This window comes from Melanotaenia boesemani, chromosome 8, assembly GCF_017639745.1.
Source record: "Melanotaenia boesemani isolate fMelBoe1 chromosome 8, fMelBoe1.pri, whole genome shotgun sequence".
NCBI lineage: Eukaryota > Metazoa > Chordata > Actinopteri > Atheriniformes > Melanotaeniidae > Melanotaenia > Melanotaenia boesemani.
In genome coordinates this window covers 31962702-31984940 of record NC_055689.1, presented here as the reverse complement: position 1 = coordinate 31984940, position 22239 = coordinate 31962702, and the positions used below count along the sequence as shown (strand labels likewise).

The window sequence follows — 22239 nt, the reverse complement described above, 5'->3', positions numbered from 1 at the left end:
AGCTGGCTGACCCTGCGGATGGATTTCAGTATAAAGAGAAATTGATGTAACATCCAATAAATAAAAAGTGATCTGCACAACTCTGCAAGAAGGAGTTTCACTTTCACCAAAGTAGTTGAAGTACCATCAGAGCCGGTGTTCTGTTGAAACGTGCTACCCTGTCTAAATGTGCTACCGCAGGCTGAATCTATAGACTTATCTGTCGATTTGTGCTACCCCGTCAGAACAGAATACCATGCATATTTTTCACACAATTCACGGTTTTGTGCAATCAAAAATAGTTTAAAGACCATTAATTCAATTATTTGTGGATTTAATGATCTTTAATATACAGCCAGGTTGTATCTGTCAGTGTGGCGGAGGTGAGGACTCAGTAGCAGACTGAAGAGGCAGGAGACAGACAGGTGCAGGAACAAGTTTTAATATATACCAAAAATATGCCAAAAAGCTCAGGGAACACAACAAGGATCTGACAAAGGAAAACTGACACCAAGGGTTGTAAATACACTGAGGAACTAATAAGGAAAAAGCGAAGTGAATGAGAAAATCAAACCAGGTGAGCTAATGAGCAAGAAGCAAAATCAGAAAACAATACACAGAGAAAAATAAACCTACAAAATAAAACAGGAAACCAGACAATGAACCGAAAGGACAGAAATACCAAACCAAAACACACAGACGACAAAAAAAACAAACCCAAGACCCAATGACCACGACGTCCTCTAAGCAAACACATTTTTACTTTTGGTTATTTGGAAGGAGGCAGACCCATACTTGTGTAGATGCAGGGAAACACACACGTGTGTTTAAAGAGTGTCCCCTGGGAGACCAGCTGGACATCAAGCATGTTTTTATGAGGCGAAACACGACCGTCTGGACTCTTCAGATCGAATGTTAAACGTAGCGGGATGATGACTTCTGAGTGGAGCTTAATGTAGTCGAGGAGAACAACTGGAGAGGGTGTTAGTCCCTCCCCAGGGGGAATCAGGGGTCAGAGCAGCATGGCACGTGGCCCCAAAAAGCCCCCAGGAGCCCCCTGTCATCTGCCTGTTTGACTCAGAGCAGGTGTCAGGGGGGAGGAGGGAGGAGGGAGGGGAAGGCTGATGGTTTTGTGGAGTGTGCATGCGAGGAGTAATACTAATAACCAGTTGAGACTCAACACACTGAGGGTCAGTGCTTTATGGGCAGTAAACAACAGTCAGAGCTCAGTCTGGAGAATCTAGGGTTTCCTGACAGGTAAGCAAAGTTAAGACACTCAGACAGGTCCCATGAAAGAGAGAGCACATTATACGTTGCTTCTGAAAATTGTTCAGCTCTTTGGTCAACTTTGGATGTTTTTTTAAATGTGCTATACAAATAAATCTGATTTGATTAGTTTTTTTTTTAAACATCCAACAAAAGTAATACATGACTGTGAAGACGTAACCGACACCAAGCTCCTGTTCTTCCTCTGCTGCGTCAGCATCACGTCCATTTCACCTCAGTTTTTATTGTTTTCTCTAACGCCCGCTGGCTCTGGATTTATAAAACATGGCGGTCTTAGCGTTTTGTTGGTCTGGTTGGTCTCCATAATCCCACCTCCAGTCCCTGACATAAACGATTCTTTACTCTGGCCCAGAAAAGAGTAGAGTCCAGTGTAGCACCTGTTTCCGGTGTTGGAACCAGAACCTTTGGCAGCACAAACAGAAAAAACAGGTTCTAAGTAAGGCTCCGGCTCTGTACAGCGCTGGACCTGGTTTCATAGAAAAATCCACTGTGTGACCCATCAAAATTCCATGAAGCCAGAATTCTTACAAAGATCATAAAAACCTCAAATGATGTTTAAAGTAGTTATTTGTTATAGTTAATTATTAGTAAAGTAAAATAAACTGAGACTGTATTATATTTGTGTATCATGTCCCTCCTGTATCTCCTCCTGTGGTGTAATTCCTGCAGTGTGGTGATTTTTAGCTTTTTACTAAATGAAGTGTTTTGTAATGGACTGCTATGCAACACATACATTCTGCAGTGGAAAATGTAATGGTGAAAAAATAAATAAAATTAATTTAAGGTGACTTCGATACTGGATTTAAGACATAACCATTAAAAACATGACAAGATCCTCAATGTTGACTAAACCCTGTGTTTCAGCCTCCCTGGCTCTTGGAAATAAAAAATAAAACATTTCAGGTTAACCCTTTAAAAATCAAAACTTCATTTTAGTCTCCTAAACAACCAGTTTCAATGTTTAAATACCCTATAAAAACAGTAAGAAAGCTTTGGAAAAAAATGCTTTACGTTAGATAAATTTTTGGAAGAAGTGATGCAACAGTGTGTTGACAGGCTGCAGGGTCACGGGTCTCTTGCAGATGGTAAGGGTGGTGTTTGTGGAAATATCAATAAATTGGCTAAATGTACAACAGCACAGACTATGAGCTTTGAATATAATGAGAACATGTCTCTGCGTACATTGTCCATTTTCCAAAACAACACACAGGCATAAAAGCATGGAAAGTTACTGCTGCATCAATCGTTCAGTAGGACTGCAATGTCCTAAAATACTCTGGCTTTTCAAACTTTTTTCTTTTTAAAATAGTTTTGAGTTATCTAAATTTGTCTCCATTTTTATCAAAAGAAGAGTTTCTTCACAAAGAAGAGCCAAGAAACAAAAAAAAAAAATTCATAAGTACGTCCAAGCAGAACTAATGCCCAAAGTTTCCAATAAACCTTGTGATAGTACAGAATTTCTGCTAAAATAAACATAAAAATTACCTAGAAAAAGATGCTAATCTCAATCTGAACTCACCATTTTCAGGACAGTATTTTTTTTTCATGGGCATGGCGACGTATCACCTGCATTTTACTGACAGTATGGAAAATGTTTCCACTATATAAAATATTAAAAAGAAAACTACATATAAAATAACTGGGTGCCTTTTTATCAATTTTGATGCATTTCACGGGATCCGCACTTTGTGTACAGCTGGCTGTCAGAGGTATTGTATTCCTACAGATGAAAGGATAAAAAGCAGCTGTTCTTACAGACTTTTTCCACTTTTGTCTGTTCAGAGACTCAAATTCAAGCTGACTTGCTCATAAAGTCTGTCACCCTCATCATCTACGCTTCTCAACTGCAGACACTCGTCACCACAGCAACCCCAACCTTCTGCAGGCAGCATTAGGCTGTATAGTTAAAGCCAAATGAAAGTGTTGTCGTGGCAGAAATGGACACAAGTCATTCTAAACATTCAGATTTCTTGAATATTAACATGTGTGAGGACATTCAGGTCAGCCATGTTACATGAGTGCTGGAATTATATGGTTAAAAATCATAACTACACCTTGATACATACAGTTTTGAGATCTATTGCATCACTGTATCATAATATCTCAAAACACTGTTGTATACAATCCGATAGCCCTCTTCACAATAAAATAATTCTGATTTATCACCCAGTAATAAATGGTACATATGAGCAAATATTTTTTTATATTTATTCATTTGTACTTTTTTTTTACATTTTAGTAAGGGGACAAATAAAGACTTCAGATTCAAGAAATTCAAATTTTCATCATTGTCTATTATTTCTTGGGTTGGGTGATTCTGATAATGGGATGCCAAATAATGTGGCAAATATGAGTTTAAATGTGGAATAGAGAGACTAACGGCCTCTGGGACAAATTCACTAGCATGTGGCTTGAAAATAAAACTGTGGAAAATATAGACTAGCCAGAATAAAATAAAACTTTATTCAAGTAATTTATTTAATTTCTGTGCCAAAGATGTTTGTTTTTGTAAGATGTACATTTAAATCTACACACACAGAATACACAGCAGGTTAAAATGTCTCATCTAAACCTAAAATTCTGCATAATGTCAGGAGAAAAAGATCAAACGTGAGATGATTTGATGTAAAGACGTATTTTAAATTTGTCATTTGAGTTTGTTAACATGAGGACTTGTGTTGGGTCCGGTTCAGCAGATGTGAGGAAGTGTCACATTGCTTCATTCTTTAGTTTTATGCTTTCAGCTTCAGCTTCATGTTTTCAACGTCATGCTTCAGTTTTATGCTTTAGCCTCATCTTCATGCTTTCAGCTTCATGCTTCATGCTTTATGTTTTCTGCTTCATACTTTATGCTTTCACCTTCATGCTTTATGCTACAGCTTCATGCTTCATGGTTTCAGCTTCAGCTTCATGTTTTCAACCTCATGCTTCAGTTTTATGCTTTAGCCTCATCTTCATGCTTTATGTTTTCTGCTTCATACTTTATGGTTTCAGCTTCAGCTTCATGTTTTCAACGTCATGCTTCAGTTTTATGCTTTAGCCTCATCTTCATGCTTTCAGCTTCATGCTTCATGTTTTATGTTTTCTGCTTCATACTTTATGCTACAGCTTCATGCTTTATGCATCATGGTTTCAGCTTCATGCTTTATGCTACAGCTTCATGCTTTATGCTTTATGCTTTCACCTTCATGCTTTATGCTTTCACCTTCATGCTTTATGCTACAGCTTCATGCTTCATACTTTATGGTTTCAGCCTCATGCTTTATGCTTCAGCTTTCAGCTTCACGAGTTTAGCTTCATGCTGCAGCTGCAGGGACTGAACACAAAAGTCACAACCACATTTAAAAGTAAACAGCCTGATCTTTTTCAGACCAACACACATATACACTTTCAGACCCTACAAGTGGCCAACACAAATTAGCCACAGCAGGAGATGCATCACCATAGCAACCACAGCCCTCCCACTCCACACAAAAAAGGGGAGTGGAGCTCTGGGTTTGAAAGCCTTTGTTTGAGTGTGTATGTGTGTGAATGTGTGTGTCTGAGCTGCTCAGTTTGCCTGGCGGAGAGGGAGCGAGAGAGAGACGGCAGCTTTAGGAAGTTTTATTTGTACCTGATCTGCAAAAAATAAATAAATAAAAATCCTGTAAGGATACGAAGTGGGAAGCTACGATGAAAGGTGAGACCTAATGCATGTTTCAGATGGGAAGTGGTGCGTTCAAGGCACGCATGCTCTATGTGATTTAAAAGTCCTACAGTGGGTTGTAGTGCTGTGGAATGAGGCGAGATGCAGAGGTTGGTGTTTGGCTTCATGACAGATACTAAAAAATTATTCTTGTCTTTGCAGACAAAAGACTTATTACTTTTCCGTAAAACGACGGCTGACACAGATGCTTAATTCTCTTTAAATGTCTAAAGATATTTTTGTAACCTGCTGCATGAATCATTGAGAGGAATAAGAAATTAAATTATGGTCTGTAAAAATTTGCTACAAAGGTGAAAACTCTCCTTTGATGCTCCGTTAACTGATTATTAGAGAAACATTATTGTCATGCAGAAAAACAGCAAAATATCTTTTTTATATCACTTAATATGAATCCTTTTAGTGATGTTATTGCTGTGTAACTTCACAATGACAAGGAGTGGCTGAAATCCCTTTAGTGGTTTCTGTTCATCTTCATTTTAATTGGAACTGAAGGCTTTCAGTCCTGAAATGATGCACATGGGATTTTAAGAGGGTAAAGAGACGTTTGAGATGGAGCCAGCGAGCTTCTGCTTCGAAGTGTGTGATGATTATTATCATCAAGCCTGGAGGGCATAACGTTAATGAATATACAATGAGGAGACTGTTTAGGAAATGACATGTTAATGAAGATGAGGTTGTCTCTTGACAGTTTTTTTGCAGAAGCCCTTTTTCTAATAGGATTACACTTTTAGGAAGTTGTTGATAGAGTTAGAGATTTTGTTTTTCTGACATCTGTCTTTTTCATTGGGACATTTTAGGTTTCACGATGATAAAAATTTGGCATCTACTTGGATGATTGGTCTGCTAGATTCTATTCAAATGTTTGTTAAAGTTCTCTTTTTTCAGGAAATGCTTTGACTTATTACTTTTAATTTACTAAAAACATTTATGTTTGCATAATAAAAATTTTAAAATGTGTTTTGATAATGAAATAATATTTTCCAGGCTACTGTTAACATTTTAATCACACATATACATGGTTGTCTGGTCATTTGGTCCTAAAAATATTATGTCCAATTATATGTATTTATTTGATCTCACTCTTTAAAGTGGTGATTTTGTTTTTGATCTCATATTAGTGATGTGAAACCCAAATCTATTTATAATACAATATGTTGATTCAATGCATAACTATTAGATTACATTCAGTTACATTGATAACATTTATATCAAATCAGGAAAAGCAACTAAAGTATCGATATATGAATTTATTCCTGAACCCAGACATTTAGATGAAGAATAATATTCTAGAATGAACCATACTCTGAATATTGAACTTTAGCCCATAAGAGCCTGGCGTGACATATTTGTTACATACTGAGACATTTTGCTTCAAATTATGGTATAAACTTTGCTCAAAACCTTGTTGAACACAGTCTGATACTTGTCTTCTGTCCCCTAATAGATACCTAGTAGCAGAAATCCACATTATAATATTTTTAAAGTATTACACAATAATAAATGGTAGATACCCCCCCCCCCCCCCCCCCCCCCCCCCAAAAAAAAAAATTTGTTAAAGGGCCAAATAAAGATTTTAATCTGACTTTTGCCATTTTTTCACTGGTCGGGCCTTAGAGGGTTAAAATGTTCACATAATGAAAAAGGAAAGAAAAAATAAATTTCTGTGTTAACCCTCTAAGTGCCAAAGTGTAACAGAAAAACAGGACATATCTCCAGAAAGAGCCTAAACCTGTTGGCTGATACCACGAGATGACAGACACGTACATCTTCAACTCTAACACGCTACATGTAACTTTATTCACTTTTTCTTAGCAGCATTACCTCTGCAGGTTTCTTTTGTGTTATTTATGTTTTAAAGAAATTCAAACCCACCAGAATCCCTCTTCCAACGGGGTCAGGGGTTTGAGTTGGATCTGGTCAAACAAGGAATGTTGATCCTTGCAGGAATGGGAAAGTCCCAACAATGGAGCTTCATATTTGTATTTTTATTTTGGTCATTTTGTCTTTTTTTAAAACTTGTCTTGTCCAGCATCATCACATCAGAATGGTGGTCTGGCTGCTGTGTTGAGCGTTACGGGTATATGTTGGTGATTATATTTGACAATTTTCTAAATAGTATCTGGTTTTCTTAGTCAGATGTTATCCTAAAGAGGAGTGAAAAGCTATTGGAGCAACTGAGATAAATATTCATAGTTTTTTCAGGTAGAGTTTCCCATCAATTTAGTTTACTTTCTAGTTCGGTTGGAGGTCTTTCCTGGTTCTTATCTTTTCTATAAACATTCTGGAAATGCAACACTTTTAAGGCTTTGGTGTCCCTTAAATGTCAATACAAGAAAGGATGACATTAAACTCTGAGTGTTAATTAACCTTTTTATTTAACCTTTTTTTTTTTTAACCAAGTAATATTTTTATTTCAACGCATCACCTATTCAGATTTTTTTGTCCTCTGTGACAGGATGAAGTAGATGTCACAACTCTGAAATGTCAGATGTTAATTAGATTTTTAAAGAAGCACACTGTTGTGTTTGGGGGGGGGATTGCATTATTTCATAGTCTAGAAATGTACGTTAGACCCTTTTTTTTTTTTTTTACAGAGTTGCACCCGTTATATGTCAGTGAATTAATGGAGGGATCTTTGCTGATGCTTGTGCATCATCGTGGAGTAATACTCTTCTCTCTTGTATTAGAGTTAAAGGATGGACAGCTCACCATGAGTTTGTGGTCTTTTTAAGTTTCCGTTTTCTTTTTATCCCCCACTGGTTCCCAACCCCCTAAGGAGCAGACCATCACGCCCCTATTTGTGCTTCTGAATGCCTGATCGCTGAGTCTTTTTGCTGGGAAGTTGAGCTAAGACAGCCATTGTTGTCTGTATTCTCCAGCCTTGAGATGGTCTGTCTGCCTCTGGATGCTGATCTACATCACGGTTATCGCTCTGAGGGGAAGGATTGTTAAAGTCTTATTTTAATACAAATAGTCTCCAATTTCAACAAATTGAAACAAATACAGAATTATTTATTTATTTATTTATTGTGACTTTATGACTCAGACCAACAAAAAATGGCCTCAGATAATACAAAACAATTTACAAAGGATACTTGAACAGTTTTGGCCATGTCTTGAATTTGTGAAAGCTTCATTTACGGTTATTAAAGCATTTAGAATTTGGCTCACAAAGATGGCCGTTACAAGAGATTTTTCTAATATGTCATATGTAAAATATCTTGACATCTTAAAGGGTGCATTCATTTGTCATCTCCTTTATTTTTCTTTGCAAGACTCATGAGAAAATCACTTATTTCAAGTTATTTATCCTTCTTTTCTTATGATTATTTCCACTCAGTGCTTGTAGAGTAGAAAAAAAAGCTTTGGATGAAGTGAAAAGAGCCTCCTCCATCTGCAGACCTCTTTCCTTCTCAAAATGACATTTATAAAAAAGAAGACAGCAGCAGCACATTGACACAGCCTTTTTCAGAAATGAGACACATTAATGGCTTCATAAATCTGTCAAAGCAACAGCGTTCAGACATGGGTCACATTTATGTTGATGTTCCTCAGAGCTTCATTTAGACATGCCCCAGACGGAGACGGAGGGTGCTATCTGGAAGTTTCCATTTGCATGAGATTGGACAGTAAATCAAGTCAGATGAAATGCAGATGTCCTCATAGAGTCAGTTTTCATGTCCTAGTGTCATTATAATTCTTCTAAGCATGACAAGCCCTGTGTGACGCTGCGTAAAACAAACATTAAAATATCAAATCTGCTACCAAGTGGTCAACTGAACAGCCGTTATTGTTAAAACAAAGAAAGTGAGGACGCCCTATCCACCAATAAGAAGCTGCAGTAGCAAAACCAGTGATGCGCTTAAAAAAACAGCGTTACTTCTTTAGTAACAGGTGTTACGGCCCCTGCTGTTTGCAGACAGCTGAGGCCGTTTGTGTGTTGATTGGGGGCGGCAGAGCGCTGCCCTGAGTGGCCAGGGCTAGCGCCTTTGTCCCCGCCCCTGTGTGACTGGCACCCCTCTGGACCAGTCAGGCTGCAGCCCGAAGGACAGCTCAGGCTGAAGAGGCTGCAGCCGGGGCAGGTCTGGAGGAGGAGATGCCAGAAAGGCTTCGGCCGCTCTCCCCCTCATGTTGTGCACCGGGTGTGTGTGTGTCGCGACCACCTCCTTTCCACAATAGGTGTTTAAGTGTTGAGTTAAGTTTACTTTGTGTTTGTGTTAGAGCTGGGCTAGGTTAGCGTTTTATTGTGTTGTGACGACGGTCACTTTAGTTATGGGCCTGTTGCTTTTGTTTGGGTTTTTAGTTTCACCACCGAGTGGCGGTTGTGTTTCGTTTGCACTCGGTGTGTGTTTGGTATAGGTTTTAGTTTGTTTCTTTCTGCAGGTCCGCTAACCCCAGCTCATCTTATTTTGTGTTACAGGATGTCCATCACTTCGCACGGGAATTGTAAATAAATGTGCTTTTATTTTGAAATAACTGTCCTCACCGTGTCTTTGTTACACCCTTCCCTACCCCTTAAGTTGGGTCGTAACAAGTGGGGGCTCGTCCGGGATCTTTCTTCTATTACCATCTTGGAGGATCTCCTGGGGTTTTTGCACGGTGTGGAGAATTTAGCCATTTATTTTTTTTTCTTGTGTGCGTGAGTGGGCGCTGTTATTTTGAAGGGGAGCTTCCGGTTGGCAGCTTCCGGTGGAGCGTGGTGCCTTCAGGTGAGTTCACTACATGCTGGTGACGGGCATTTGGAGCGGTTGTGGAGATGGCTCCTGCGGGAGCGTGTCTGTGTAAAGGTGAACGTGTTCTGAACTCGGAGTTGCAGCTGTATAGGGCGCTCTGGCCTAGGGGCGACCCTGTGTGAGGTGGCGGACCTTCTCATGGGTTGAGAGGCCGTTGCAGGCTGAGTGCCTGCCCTCTCCTGAAATGTCGCCACTAGTTCTGCCACCTGGTGAAGGTGTAGACGGCGCGGATGTGGAGGCTGCGTGTGTTCGGACACTCTCCTTTTGTTTCTGCCTTTTTAGCTGCTCATGTGTGGGCCTGTCATTTGTAGCGTGGTGGGGTGAACTCGCCGTCGGCCTCCTTTCGGGTGTGGTGGCCGAAGGGTGCGCTCGTGTGTGGTAGTGTTGTGTTTTTGTGTGCCAGCTGTGCCGGGTGGTAGCCATTGGGCAGTTGGACTGCTCGAGCGTGAGTTGCGGGATGGGTCCCGCCGGGTTGATGTCCCTAGTCGGGGACGGTAGGGCAGTCCCCGAGGGTTGGCGTACCACCCTGTTCTCAGTGGAGAACTTTTTGAGGCACAGGCTGGGTTGGGAGCAGCACTGCCAATTGTGTTCGTGTGTTTATTTTGTTTTGTTGTGTTTTTGTATTGTGCCAAAATCCTTGTGAGGATTTTGACACTTTAGGAGGGGTGTGTTACGGCCCCTGCTGTTTGCAGACAGCTGAGGCCGTTTGTGTGTTGATTGGGGGCGGCAGAGCGCTGCCCTGAGTGGCCAGGGCTAGCGCCTTTGTCCCCGCCCCTGTGTGACTGGCACCCCTCTGGACCAGTCAGGCTGCAGCCCGAAGGACAGCTCAGGCTGAAGAGGCTGCAGCCGGGGCAGGTCTGGAGGAGGAGATGCCAGAAAGGCTTCGGCCGCTCTCCCCCTCATGTTGTGCACCGGGTGTGTGTGTGTCGCGACCACCTCCTTTCCACAATAGGTGTTTAAGTGTTGAGTTAAGTTTACTTTGTGTTTGTGTTAGAGCTGGGCTAGGTTAGCGTTTTATTGTGTTGTGACGACGGTCACTTTAGTTATGGGCCTGTTGCTTTTGTTTGGGTTTTTAGTTTCACCACCGAGTGGCGGTTGTGTTTCGTTTGCACTCGGTGTGTGTTTGGTATAGGTTTTAGTTTGTTTCTTTCTGCAGGTCCGCTAACCCCAGCTCATCTTATTTTGTGTTACAGGATGTCCATCACTTCGCACGGGAATTGTAAATAAATGTGCTTTTATTTTGAAATAACTGTCCTCACCGTGTCTTTGTTACACCCTTCCCTACCCCTTAAGTTGGGTCGTAACACAGGTAATTAATTACTTTTTCCATCATTACAATGCCCTGCACAGTGAGCTGTGTTTATCGGATTAGAGTTTATAAGGAGAAACAGTCGTGAAACTGAGTCCAGAGAAAACAAAGAGAGTTTTTAAACTGGAATGACAGAAATCAGTTTTCCCCCAGAGACAAAAGACAAGATCCTTTTGATAAATGTTCATTTATTTATATCAGCTATAAGCAGTTAGAATCACTTAAAGCAGGGATCCCAACCCTGGTCCTCAAGGCCCACTGTCCGGCAGACTTTCAGTGTTTCCCTGCTTCAACGCACTTGACTCAAATTATAGCCGACTGCAGAGCTTGTCAGAGATCCGTGAGGTGTGCTGCCACAGGGACACATCTCAAACCTGCAGGATAGTGGGGCTTGAGGACCAGGGTTGGGGATCCCTGACAGAAAGCAACTCTCCTGAGAAGGAGACCGAGCCACGACACCCAAGCAACCTGAAGTAAGTGTCCATGATTTCTCTGTTAGAAATGTATTCTTTAAGTTTCCATTTCATTCATTAGACAGATCCAAATGACAGTTTTATCATAAATATTTGAACATGCAGATAAATTTACAGTTCGGTTAAAATTAAATATATTTCCCTTAAAAACACGAAAAAAAAGGAAAAAATAACAGAATAAATACTTTCCTGAGTAACGCAGTCAGCCTACTTTTTTGATTAATTACTTTTTTAACCCTTTAACGGCCTGTTTAACCATTTGGTAGAGCAAATCTTTCAGTGGCTGTCATGAATTTTATTTCACATTTGTGGAAGTTAACCTGCCTGAACCATTTCTACCTCTGGTTTGGGAACGTAATGCCAAAAATAAGTGTCATTTATCTCATCACTGTTTCATGTTTGCTGTTGTTGTTACTATATCCATTTAATGCATTATTTGTCACAAAGTCTGACTTCTGAGCACCAGGAGGTTCATTCACACATTACACCAACATGTTCACTTGCCATCTGATGAATGGAAAGCAGTGCATTTCAAAAAGATGCTATAAATTAAAGAATGACAGCATGAAGCCTCCAAAAAGAGTTTTAATTGACATCCCAGAAGCAGCCAAAAGCAGAGATGAAAGAGGAAATGCCATTGATAGAAAACCGAGCCAGGAGGCAGAGGGCAGCTTCCTGACACCGCTTATCTTTGTCCGGCTGCATCCCGTCCGTATGCAAATGCTAATTATGCTAATGAGGCCTCTCCTGCGGCCAGTGGCAGTTAAATGCCGCCATTCAAACACACAGTCAAAATCTGGTGGTGAATCGGCCTCCCTTCTTCTCAGCAGCTCAAATAGGCCATCAGTGGGCTATCAGGGGAGATGTGCTAAATAAAGGGGGCATTACGATCGCGTATGAAAGCTCCCTCTTATTATGAGGTCCCCTGTCCCTGCTAACGCCCACTGAGGTTGTAGGGCGAGTGGGTCCCTGGAGAAAAGCCGTCACTGAATGTATTCTCTAAGTGATAATGCCGAGTGTGTTTTTTGAAGGGGGGAAGGGGGTGGTTTCTGAGTCATATAAGTTTAATATATGTGTAGATTTACATGAAAAGATGGCTGCATGGGTCTTTTTTTCTCATTGTTTTAGCTTTTGAGGCATTTTAAGAACCTTAAACATACTGTAGACCAGATACTAAAAGTTCTGTCCGTCAGAGTGAATATTATTAAATGTCCAGTAGACTCAGTTATGACTTCCAGGATGTAATGTGACTGTCCACTCTGGAAAAAGTCATCAATTTGTTTACATTTGCTAATTAACATGGCATCGATCTGTTTAATAATAGGTTGACTCATTTCTGCTTATTTCCCAAATGAAATCAATACGACATGCTTTCACTTTTCACTAATTTAATTTTACACTAAAAACTCCCACCCTCAAACTTCTCTTTCCAATAGCACACAACAAACATCCCAGTGGAAAAATCCCAAATAGCATAGCTTTCAGTGACTCAGGAGTTACGTCAGGATGCAGAATCAGTCACCACAGCTGTGAAAATGATGTCCAACGCAGTGCTAAATGAAAAGGTCAAAAAGCAAATGACAACGTATAGATTACACTGTGTTGCTGTATAGTGTTATGAAGCCTCTAACTGCAGTCACAGGGCTGAATCGTGGAGGAACATCGATGGCAAATTCTGTCAATAAAGAATAAAAATCATTATCTGATGCTGTAGGACTTTGAGTGGATGGTACGGTACGTCACACAGTTATACATTGTGACATATTATCCAGGCATAGAAGTTTTAAAAGCATTCGTTTGTCTCTTTCAGATGCCTGACCAGTTCGACCAGACGGTGGTTCTGAACCAGCTCAGATACTCCGGCATGTTGGAAACAGTCAAAATTCGACGCACCGGCTTCCCTGTTCGGAGACCTTTCCAGGACTTCTGCTTCAGGTTTGTACCAGCTGGACTGCATGAAGACGCCTGGTCCGTAACTGCAGTCAAACATCATCAAACCACACCTTTTTTTTTCTCCACCTCCTCTTCAGGTACAAGGTGCTCATGAGGGGTGTGTTGGTGCCAGATGACCCCCGGGGGCGCTGCATCCAGCTGCTGCACCTCTATGACAGCAGCAGCACAGACTGGCAGCTGGGCAAGACCAAGGTAACAGACTAACTGTCTTTGTCTTTAAACCCTGTATGCATGCTCACATCAAATTTTGATTCTTTTTATTGAAAATGAAAAAAACAAATTCCCTTTGAGAACTTAACATTTGTATAGCAGAGGGGCTTTTGAGCTGACCCAGGGTCTCGGCCTGATCTGGTCCTGCTGCAGGTTTTTATTTTTAGGAACAGACAACATTTTCTACACGAGCACAGAAACCAGATATATAGGTCCAAACATCTTGGCAATACAGTTAAATCTTTGGCTCATTTTGAAGTATGCTGAAGACAGAAATTCATTTTCTTAAAGATCCACAGATTTTTATTTCCTGTCCATCAGCAGTGAAACACATCCCTTGTGCTCAGTTGTCAGCAGTGTAATTGACTTCCTCCTGTCAAACCCTGAGCCTCCAAATGTCCCGCCATCCTCTGTGCCTTAGGCTAACACTGCTTGATCTGTATTCTCCATGCTAACGTGGAATATGATTGGATGCAGACTTACTTCATCACCCGGGGATGGCAATCCATTTTGGCTGCACTCAGCGCCCCTCAAGGCTTAACTTGGCTTCATACGTCTTACAAATTCAGCTTAATAAATCCATTGCAGAGCTGCTACCTCGCTGGCTGCAGACATGTGTGTGTATGTGTGTGTGAATAATTGAGGTCCCGAGCACCTGAAGCGTTGAGTCCAACAATTATTGGATCCACTCCTCATCTCTTCACTCTGCTTCCTCAACACCGGATCAGGAAGACTATACCTACTGTCAGGATGTGTGTGTGTGTGTGTGTGTGTGTGTGTGTGTGTGTGTGTGTGTGTGTGTGTGTGTGTGTGTGTGTGTGTGTGTGTGTGTGTGTGAGCAGTGGGGAAAATAACAGATGGGGGACACAGATCACTAATCACAGCATGACCGTGTGATGCTGCAGGAGGTGACAGCAATGGGTGGTTCGTGTGTGTGTGTGTGTGTGTGTGTGTGTGTGTGTGTGTGTGTGTGTGTGTGTGTGTGTGGCTGAATGGATGAGTGAACATTAGAATGTGTATTTGTGTTTGTCCAGAACCAACAACAGCACAAGGAACTGAATGAAGAGTCAGCACAGCACTGAGGAGACGTCTGAATGATAAAATATACTCTTACCGTCCACGGTATTAGGTCCACCTTCTAGCACCGGGTTGGACCTCCTTTTTAATTCTAGGTGTGATAGCTGGAACACGGTCTTGGAAAAATTTCTTAGAGGTTTTGCTCCATATTGACATGCCAGCATCACACAGTTGGTGCAGGTTTGTCGGCTGCATTCATGATGAGAATCACCAGTTCCACCACGATCTAAAGCTGCTCTACTGGACTGAGACCTGGTGACTGTGGAGGCCATTAGAGTCCATTGAACTCATCGTCATGTTCTAGAAAGCAGGTGGAGATGATCAGAGCTTTGTGACATGGTGCATTATCCTGCTGGAAGTAGCATCAGAAGATGCTCCACTGTGATCATAAAGGGATGGACATGGTCAGCAACAATACTTAGGTAGGCTGTGCTGGTTAAACCAGGACATGTTGGTACTAAGGGCCCAAAATGGGCCAAAAAAAGGTGAGAAATTCTCTGCTTGTTGCATCTGTAGATGCTCTTTCTCCAGCAGCATTAACACTGTTTGGCAGTGATCCACAAAGCTGTTCCTGCTGTCCACACCTGCCTGTAAACCATTTAATCAATTCTATGTCCCTCAGAGGGATTCGTCCACTTTGTCCTACCGCCTGTCGCAGAAAGATTTACATCAAGCCGTCCTGCAGCTCCTTTCAGTTGGCACATGTCCTGACCATAGTCTTGTCTTGTTTTTTTTTGTTTTTTTTCTTTACAGCCTCAAACTTAATTTTGTAGAAGCGATGTGGCTGTACTTGTTTCTCATAGAGCTCTGTTTTCTCCACGGGCCTGACCTGTGACTGTAAGCGCTGCTCCCAAAAGGCCCCCAAACAGCTATAATCAAAAAGCACAGAGGCTTAGCAAGGCTTTTGTTGCACTAATTAGCATATTAATGCTCAAAATAGGATTAGTCATTCACTTGACTGGGATGTGAATGTGTGCGCTTTGAGCGTGTGTTGAAAATTGCTGTAGAAAGTGAGGGTGAGTTTTGTGATGTCTGTCTGCATGTTTTCTCGTGTGGCATAATTTCTCCATGTCTACTTGCATTAACCATGTTTTGTGAACATAAGTTAGGACCTAAAGAGATGGTTCCACACAAAGATAACCGTGTATTACATATGTGCACTTTTGTTTCTTCCTGTTAATCCATTGCAGGGAAACCAGAGAAGGGATTTACACTGCTGCTTTACTAACCCACAGTATGTGCAATCCTAGTTATTTTGAATTTGCGTATTTTGTGAATTTGGTAAAGCATTTCCAATACAAACTGACAGATTTAACAAGCTAAGCAGTGGATTAAACTCAGTTTATTGACAGAAATACAGAATACTATTTAATAATAATGTTTTTATATGGATAATAATGCATGAAAATAAGATTTTATAGACATAAAATGTAGGGTAATTAATGAAATTGTAGTTTGCTGTTTCTCCCACTAGATGTCTTTGCACCCTACATACTGAGCCGTAAAAAAATTAGAATAAATTATGCCTCTGGAGCACAGAAAATTGTACTGACAACTAATTCTTATACTGAATTTCAATCACAACCAAATAAACCTGGACTCCCGAGATTCTAACAGCACCATTTAGATTTGTTTATTCATTTCAAACCTGTCTAAGGAAACATTCCTGGTTTAAAATTAGTTTTTTTTTTCTCCTTCTTCTAAAAAGATTCCTTTAAATTTGCTCGAAATGCAAATGGTAATGTAGCTAATAGTGGCTAGCATTAGCATTATGGTGGCTAATGTTCGCTTATGGAAGAAAAACTGTCTGACTGAATCAGTTCCTTATGTTTTCTTGTGCTACATTTTACAACCACAGTGTTCAGAATCACATGACCCTCTTTTCTATGAAAATCTTTAAAATCTTTAAAAGTCAAAGATAAAAGAATAATCAAAATGCCATAACCAGGACAGAACACAAAGTGCATTATTTTCCTCTGTTACAGATCTGACATTTTCTTTTGATACGTTGGGATGTGGGAAAAATGAAGCCGCTCATTTAGGGGAAACATGGTCTCAGTCTGTTCTGATAATTTAAGTTCTGTCTCAAAGACTTTCTCCACCCTGACAGCTGAATTCCTGAAGGTAGACCAGCGGTTTTGTGTGTCTGCTTGTATGTGCATGTGCACGAGGTGGGGCATGTAATGCATGTTTCTGAGTTAATTAACTTGACATCCAGCAAGCTTACATTTCCCCCAGAAAATCTAATTACTACCTCAGTGCTGACGATCCTACAATATCCAACAGGAGAATGGCAAGTTCTCTAGCCCATAGCTTCGTTATATTTCCCCACTGTCTCAGCCATCAGAGACCGTGTCCCATATCTCATTTTCCTCCCTCCCTAATCGGATTAACCCCAGCAGCCCTCAGTGGGCCCAGCTTCTCTATCAATGAATGACAGCTTGGCTCCTATAGCAGGCAGCTGCACTAAGTGGCTGTAAGTTTCGGTCTTTTCAGAGAGATGTCGTTGAAATCACTCGCCGCAGTAATCTGCAGTCTTTAGTAGCGTGAACAAAAGGAAAGGAGGATCTGGATTTGATTTATGTTGGCTGCTTTGTTCGGCTCAGTTGTTCTTCTGGAAGGGAGTGTCAGCTAAACGGGGATGTTGTAGAAAAAAGAAGCTCTGTCCATTTTTAATTCGGTTGGCTTGTAAATCATTTATTCATGATGCGTGTAACAGTGAATGTAATGGAGGGTTTTTGTTAAGCAGAGACTTAAGCAGAGAATTTTCTACTGTGCTTCACAAGTGGAAATTTTCTAGTCTTTATTGTTTTAAATGTAATCAAGCGCTCTGTATTTTTCTTTTGGCTTGTTTGAGAACAAAAATGATTGCTTTAAATTGTCTTTTAAAACTGTATTACATGTTCACAAAACTGAAACTGAAGAATTAAAAAACAACAGACAATTTGAATTTATTACTTTTGTTTGTTTTCCATCATCATTTTGCACATGAAACAAAACAATTTCATGACCAAGACTTTCATGCTCAGTCATGAAGGTGCCGTACACGGTCCTCGGTGGTGATCATCAGCCTAATTTTAGACGACTAACATCCTGATTTTGGACAGTAGATGCAACAAATTTCTGGAGCACACGTCTGCGTGTCTATAACCAGAAAGTTGATTTGTGTCGGGTAACAGTCGCATCAAAGCTGCTGGGACTGGGTTTACAAGGATTCGCTGAAAACATTGCACATTCCTGGAGGCACTGTATTACCTGCAGAAGTTAAAGACCTGACATGTTTTAAATTAAAGTGGAAATTAGAAATTTTTGTTGTGTATATGATGCAGACATCTTATGAGATTTTGCTTAACCTTCAAGTATTTACTTTTAGTTTAGTCCTTAACTAAGAAAATAGAAAAAAAAGTATTAATTTATCCATTTTCCCTTCTTTGCTTCCTTCTTATTCTACATCCTCCTTTCCTCTTGTTCCTTCTCAGGTCTTTCTCCGGGAGTCTCTGGAGCATCGCCTGGAGAAGCAGAGGGAGGTGGAGGTGCTGAAAGCAGCCATGATCATTCAGGCCCACGTCATGGGTTACATGGCCAGGTACGGCTCAGCATTCACACCTCAACTCAGCGACAGCTTCAGCAGCTTTCTTAAAAGTCAAGCTCATGTTCACTCCATCCTCATGAAGCTGATGATTGATGCTGTCCTCCACACAGGAAGCAGTACAGGAAGCTGCTTCAGTGTATCGTGGTCATTCAGAAGAACTACAAGGCTTTCTACTGGAGGAGGAAGTTCCTGCTTCTCCGCTGGGCAGCGCTCACGTTCCAGAAACGTATAAGAGGCCAGCTGGCCCGCCGGGCCTACAGCCAGCTGCAGGAGAGGAAGAGGAGGGAGGAGGAGGACCGTCGCAGGAGGATGGAAGAGGAAATGGAGAGGTCAGTTTTTGATTTTAAAGGTATTGTCAAGGGGAATTTCATGGAACTGCTACCAACTTAGAAGCTGGAAAGATCACTGTATCAATTTATTCTGAGAAATTATCCCACAGGGTTCATCGCCAGGTCATGTGGAACTGGCATGAACTAAAACTGCAAACTGCACATTTAAGGCGTCCATTTAACTGTTTAAATACTGGATACTGTATATGCTCTGGATTAGGGAATGGTAATCATGAGGTCCAGTTCAACCTCTGCCAGGTAAAACTAGCATGTCATAAGTCTACATGTCTGAGAACAGTCATTTGATCCAACGGGAGGCAGCATTGTTACCAGACAGTTTGGTGTTAGACATGAAGAGCAAACGGTGGATCTAGTCTCAACGATGGCTGCTAAAAACATGCTTCCATTCGTTTTGTTTAAGTTTAACAGAATTTTTTTAGTCTAAGTTTACAGTCCCATGAAGAAAAACATTAGACTGAAGAAAGTGGATGATGAGGCTGAAGGTCAGTTAGCGAGTGTTGAAAGTTGTTTCTTACCAGAGCTAACGATGGAGTCATATGTAACCATCACATGTCATTACGTACTCAACTGGAAAATATACAGAGTGTGCTCTCCATGGTTACTGAACACTGTGGCAAAGTGACATCATGTGTACATGACAAGCATCGCCTGCTTGGGGTGGGTTTATTTAAAGAATGGTTCAACAATTCTCAGCGATTTCAAATAGCCTTTGTTTTCATGTCAAGAAAAAAAGTACCATCTCCATTCTGTATCACTTTCTACATCATAGTCTTAGCCAGGGCTACTCAGTTTGGTCTCATGGGGGCTGCAGTTCTGTAGGTTATCAAAGTTTCCCTGCTCCAACACACCAGACTCAAATTAACTGGATCCAACTTCCTATGAAGTTCTGGACGATGACTCATTAATTTGAAGCAGGTGTGTTGGAGCAGGGAAACATCGAAAACCTGCAGGACTGCAGCCCTCGTGGGACTGATATGAAGAACCCTGGTCTAAGCTCTGTTTCGAATCCTTCTTCCAGTCAGCTGATGTCTGTTTGTCTGTCTGTGCAGGGAGAGACAGAGGCTGGAGGCTGAGAGACTCACCAGAGAGGTATGATGACTCTGATTTTCGAGGAAATGATTTTAAAGAAAGGCACTGGAATACTTTGACATTAGTGATGTATCTGAAATTTGATCCAGAAGAAAAACTGATTATTTTTACTTCTGTTTTCAGGCTGAGGAATCAAGGAGAGTGAAGGAGCAGCAACTTACTGAGGAGCTCACCTCTCTGTGTTTGGCTCAGGCTCCACTCAAACTAACGGATTCCACATCACCAGAAACCCTGGAGGAGCTGGAGTCAGCAGAAGCTTTTGAGGAGGAGGCGATCCGTCCTCACGAGGCCTCTCAGGTGGAGGAAATCCTGCGTCTGGAGCGGGAGATCCAGGTGCTGCAGAGGCAGAAGGAACGTCAGGAGCTCTCGCTGACGGAGGCCTCCTTGAACCGCCTGCAGCACCTACGCGACCAGGAGCTCCGACGGCTGGAGGACGAAGCCTGCAAGGCAGCGCAGCAGTTCCTCGACTCGTTGAACTTTGACGAGATTGACGAGTGTGTGAGGAACATCGAGAGCTCTCTGGGAGTAGGCGAGGCAGATGAGAAGGAAGATGGACAGAGGAGAGGCAACGATGAAGAGGAGGTTGATGAGGGGTTTGGGGCTGATGATGAAGCTTTTAAAGACTCACCAAACCCAAGCGAGCACGGCCACTCGGACGGCCAACGGACAAGCGGGATCCGAACGAGTGATGACTCTTCTGAAGAAGACCCATACGCCAACGATGGCGTGATCCCACCGCTGCCACCCACCACCCTGCTTCACCAGCCGCTGCCTTTACCACCTCTGCCTCCAGCCTGCCACAGCGCCTCGTCCAGCGGGGATTCTGCCTACTGCCACCCGCAGGCCTCATCTGAGGCGCCGTCCGACGACCTGGTGGAGCTGATCCCACCAGATGAGGATTCAGACTACGACCAGGACGACTACGACGAGGGCGCCATCGTGTCCAGCGGCAGCATCGCCTTCTCCAACCCTCGCAGCGGCCAGTGGTCTCCTGATTACCGCGGCTCGGTGGGCACCTACAACAGCTCTGGGGCTTACCGCTTCAGCTCAGAGGGGGCTCAGTCATCGGTGAGTCATACAGACAGTCAAATCCAGGGACTATAGGTTCTACTTGCCAACAATTTGCAAAAACCTTGGCTTCTGGCTCTGACTAAAACTATAAAAAATGTTCAGCAAAGTTCAAAATAAGAAAAAATTAAGGTCTACTCAATATCTGCAACTATTTCCTTTTTACACTGCTAATAACACATGCTAATGCTAACATCTGGCTTTGTTTGCAGTTGGAAAATGTAAAAGTTATGTAAAGAAACTCTTGTTTACCCACTGTGATTTTCCACATGGTGGCGCTGAAACTTACAACTTGTGGCCCACCAGAGACAAGAAAACTAAATTTCTACCTGTCTGCAAAACATCTAGCAGCTCGCTCCCAGTTCCACTGTGTGACGCTGATCTCTGAAACCAGTCGAACATAAACCAGCCACATTATTTCAGGACGTTATGATTATGCATTAATTGTGATCAGCACACTACTGGTAAATGGGAATGACTTTATCAGCTGGTTTTAACAGATTTAATGAGAAAAACTGTTGGTTTAAAAGCGGTATGAATCACATTAAAATAAGAGTTTAATTACCTTAAGATGAACCATTTATATCCAAAAGAGATCTTCTGCCATGTAGCAGCAACATCTTAGAACAGTACCCCACTAGTGGAAAAACACTTAAAACCTTAAAAATAAGATAGAAAAATTGCTATGGCTAATGTTGAAATGTTTTTTTACACCTTTAACTCAGATTTAATACAAAATTATCAATTTAGGTAACATGCTCAAAGCATGTATTTTGTCAGCTATTTTTAGAAGTTGTGTATGTTTATCAGATCATTTCATCATCTCAACTTCTAAATACTGGAGGTACTCTGTGATGATCCTGGCCCTGTGGAGAGGAATGTTGCAGGCACATTTCTAGGGACACCACACACACATTTATTTTCTGTTGCTTATTCCACAAAAGAACAATCATTACAAGTTATACCTCGTAGGAAAGGTGCCTTTACATCAGGTAATCAGGCTTTCCAGTTAATTATAAAACACAATCAAAGTTTATTTTATTTGTTTTGTAGATTTATAAAGTTATAAATAATGAGCTTCACAGTCTTTTCATTTTACAGTTAAAGCCACCTTACATCTGTTGTCATTTTCTTGTGTTTTTGATGGTTCAGTGAAGCAGGTTCAACTGTGTGTCTTTCAGTGGAAAATTAAATAAAAAAAGAGAGAGAGGGAGAATTCTGAGAGAAAAGGGACCCAGTGACACATCATATCTGTTTATACTTGAGCTTTGAATAAATTAGAAGAGCCTTCACACAGAAAAGCCCAAACTACAAACAGTGTGCATCTTGAACAGCTCACTCACTCATTTGCATCATATTGGGTCATTTAGCAGAGGTTTCGGGTTACGATAGAAGACAAAACATTCAGACGGG

General features: G+C 41.4%; 1 protein-coding gene across 1 annotated transcript in view; it reads left to right on the top strand.

Annotated features, from left to right (window-relative positions):
• The window catches only part of myo10 (myosin X), a 148243-nt gene that overhangs the window by 114316 nt on the left and 11688 nt on the right, over positions 1 to 22239 (top strand). Inside the window, exons 20-25 of the mRNA XM_041991974.1 lie at positions 13298 to 13422; positions 13518 to 13632; positions 18207 to 18313; positions 18430 to 18648; positions 19719 to 19758; positions 19882 to 20826. Of these exons, the coding sequence (XP_041847908.1) occupies positions 13298 to 13422; positions 13518 to 13632; positions 18207 to 18313; positions 18430 to 18648; positions 19719 to 19758; positions 19882 to 20826 (1551 nt within the window). The remainder of the gene's footprint in view (positions 1 to 13297; positions 13423 to 13517; positions 13633 to 18206; positions 18314 to 18429; positions 18649 to 19718; positions 19759 to 19881; positions 20827 to 22239) is intronic.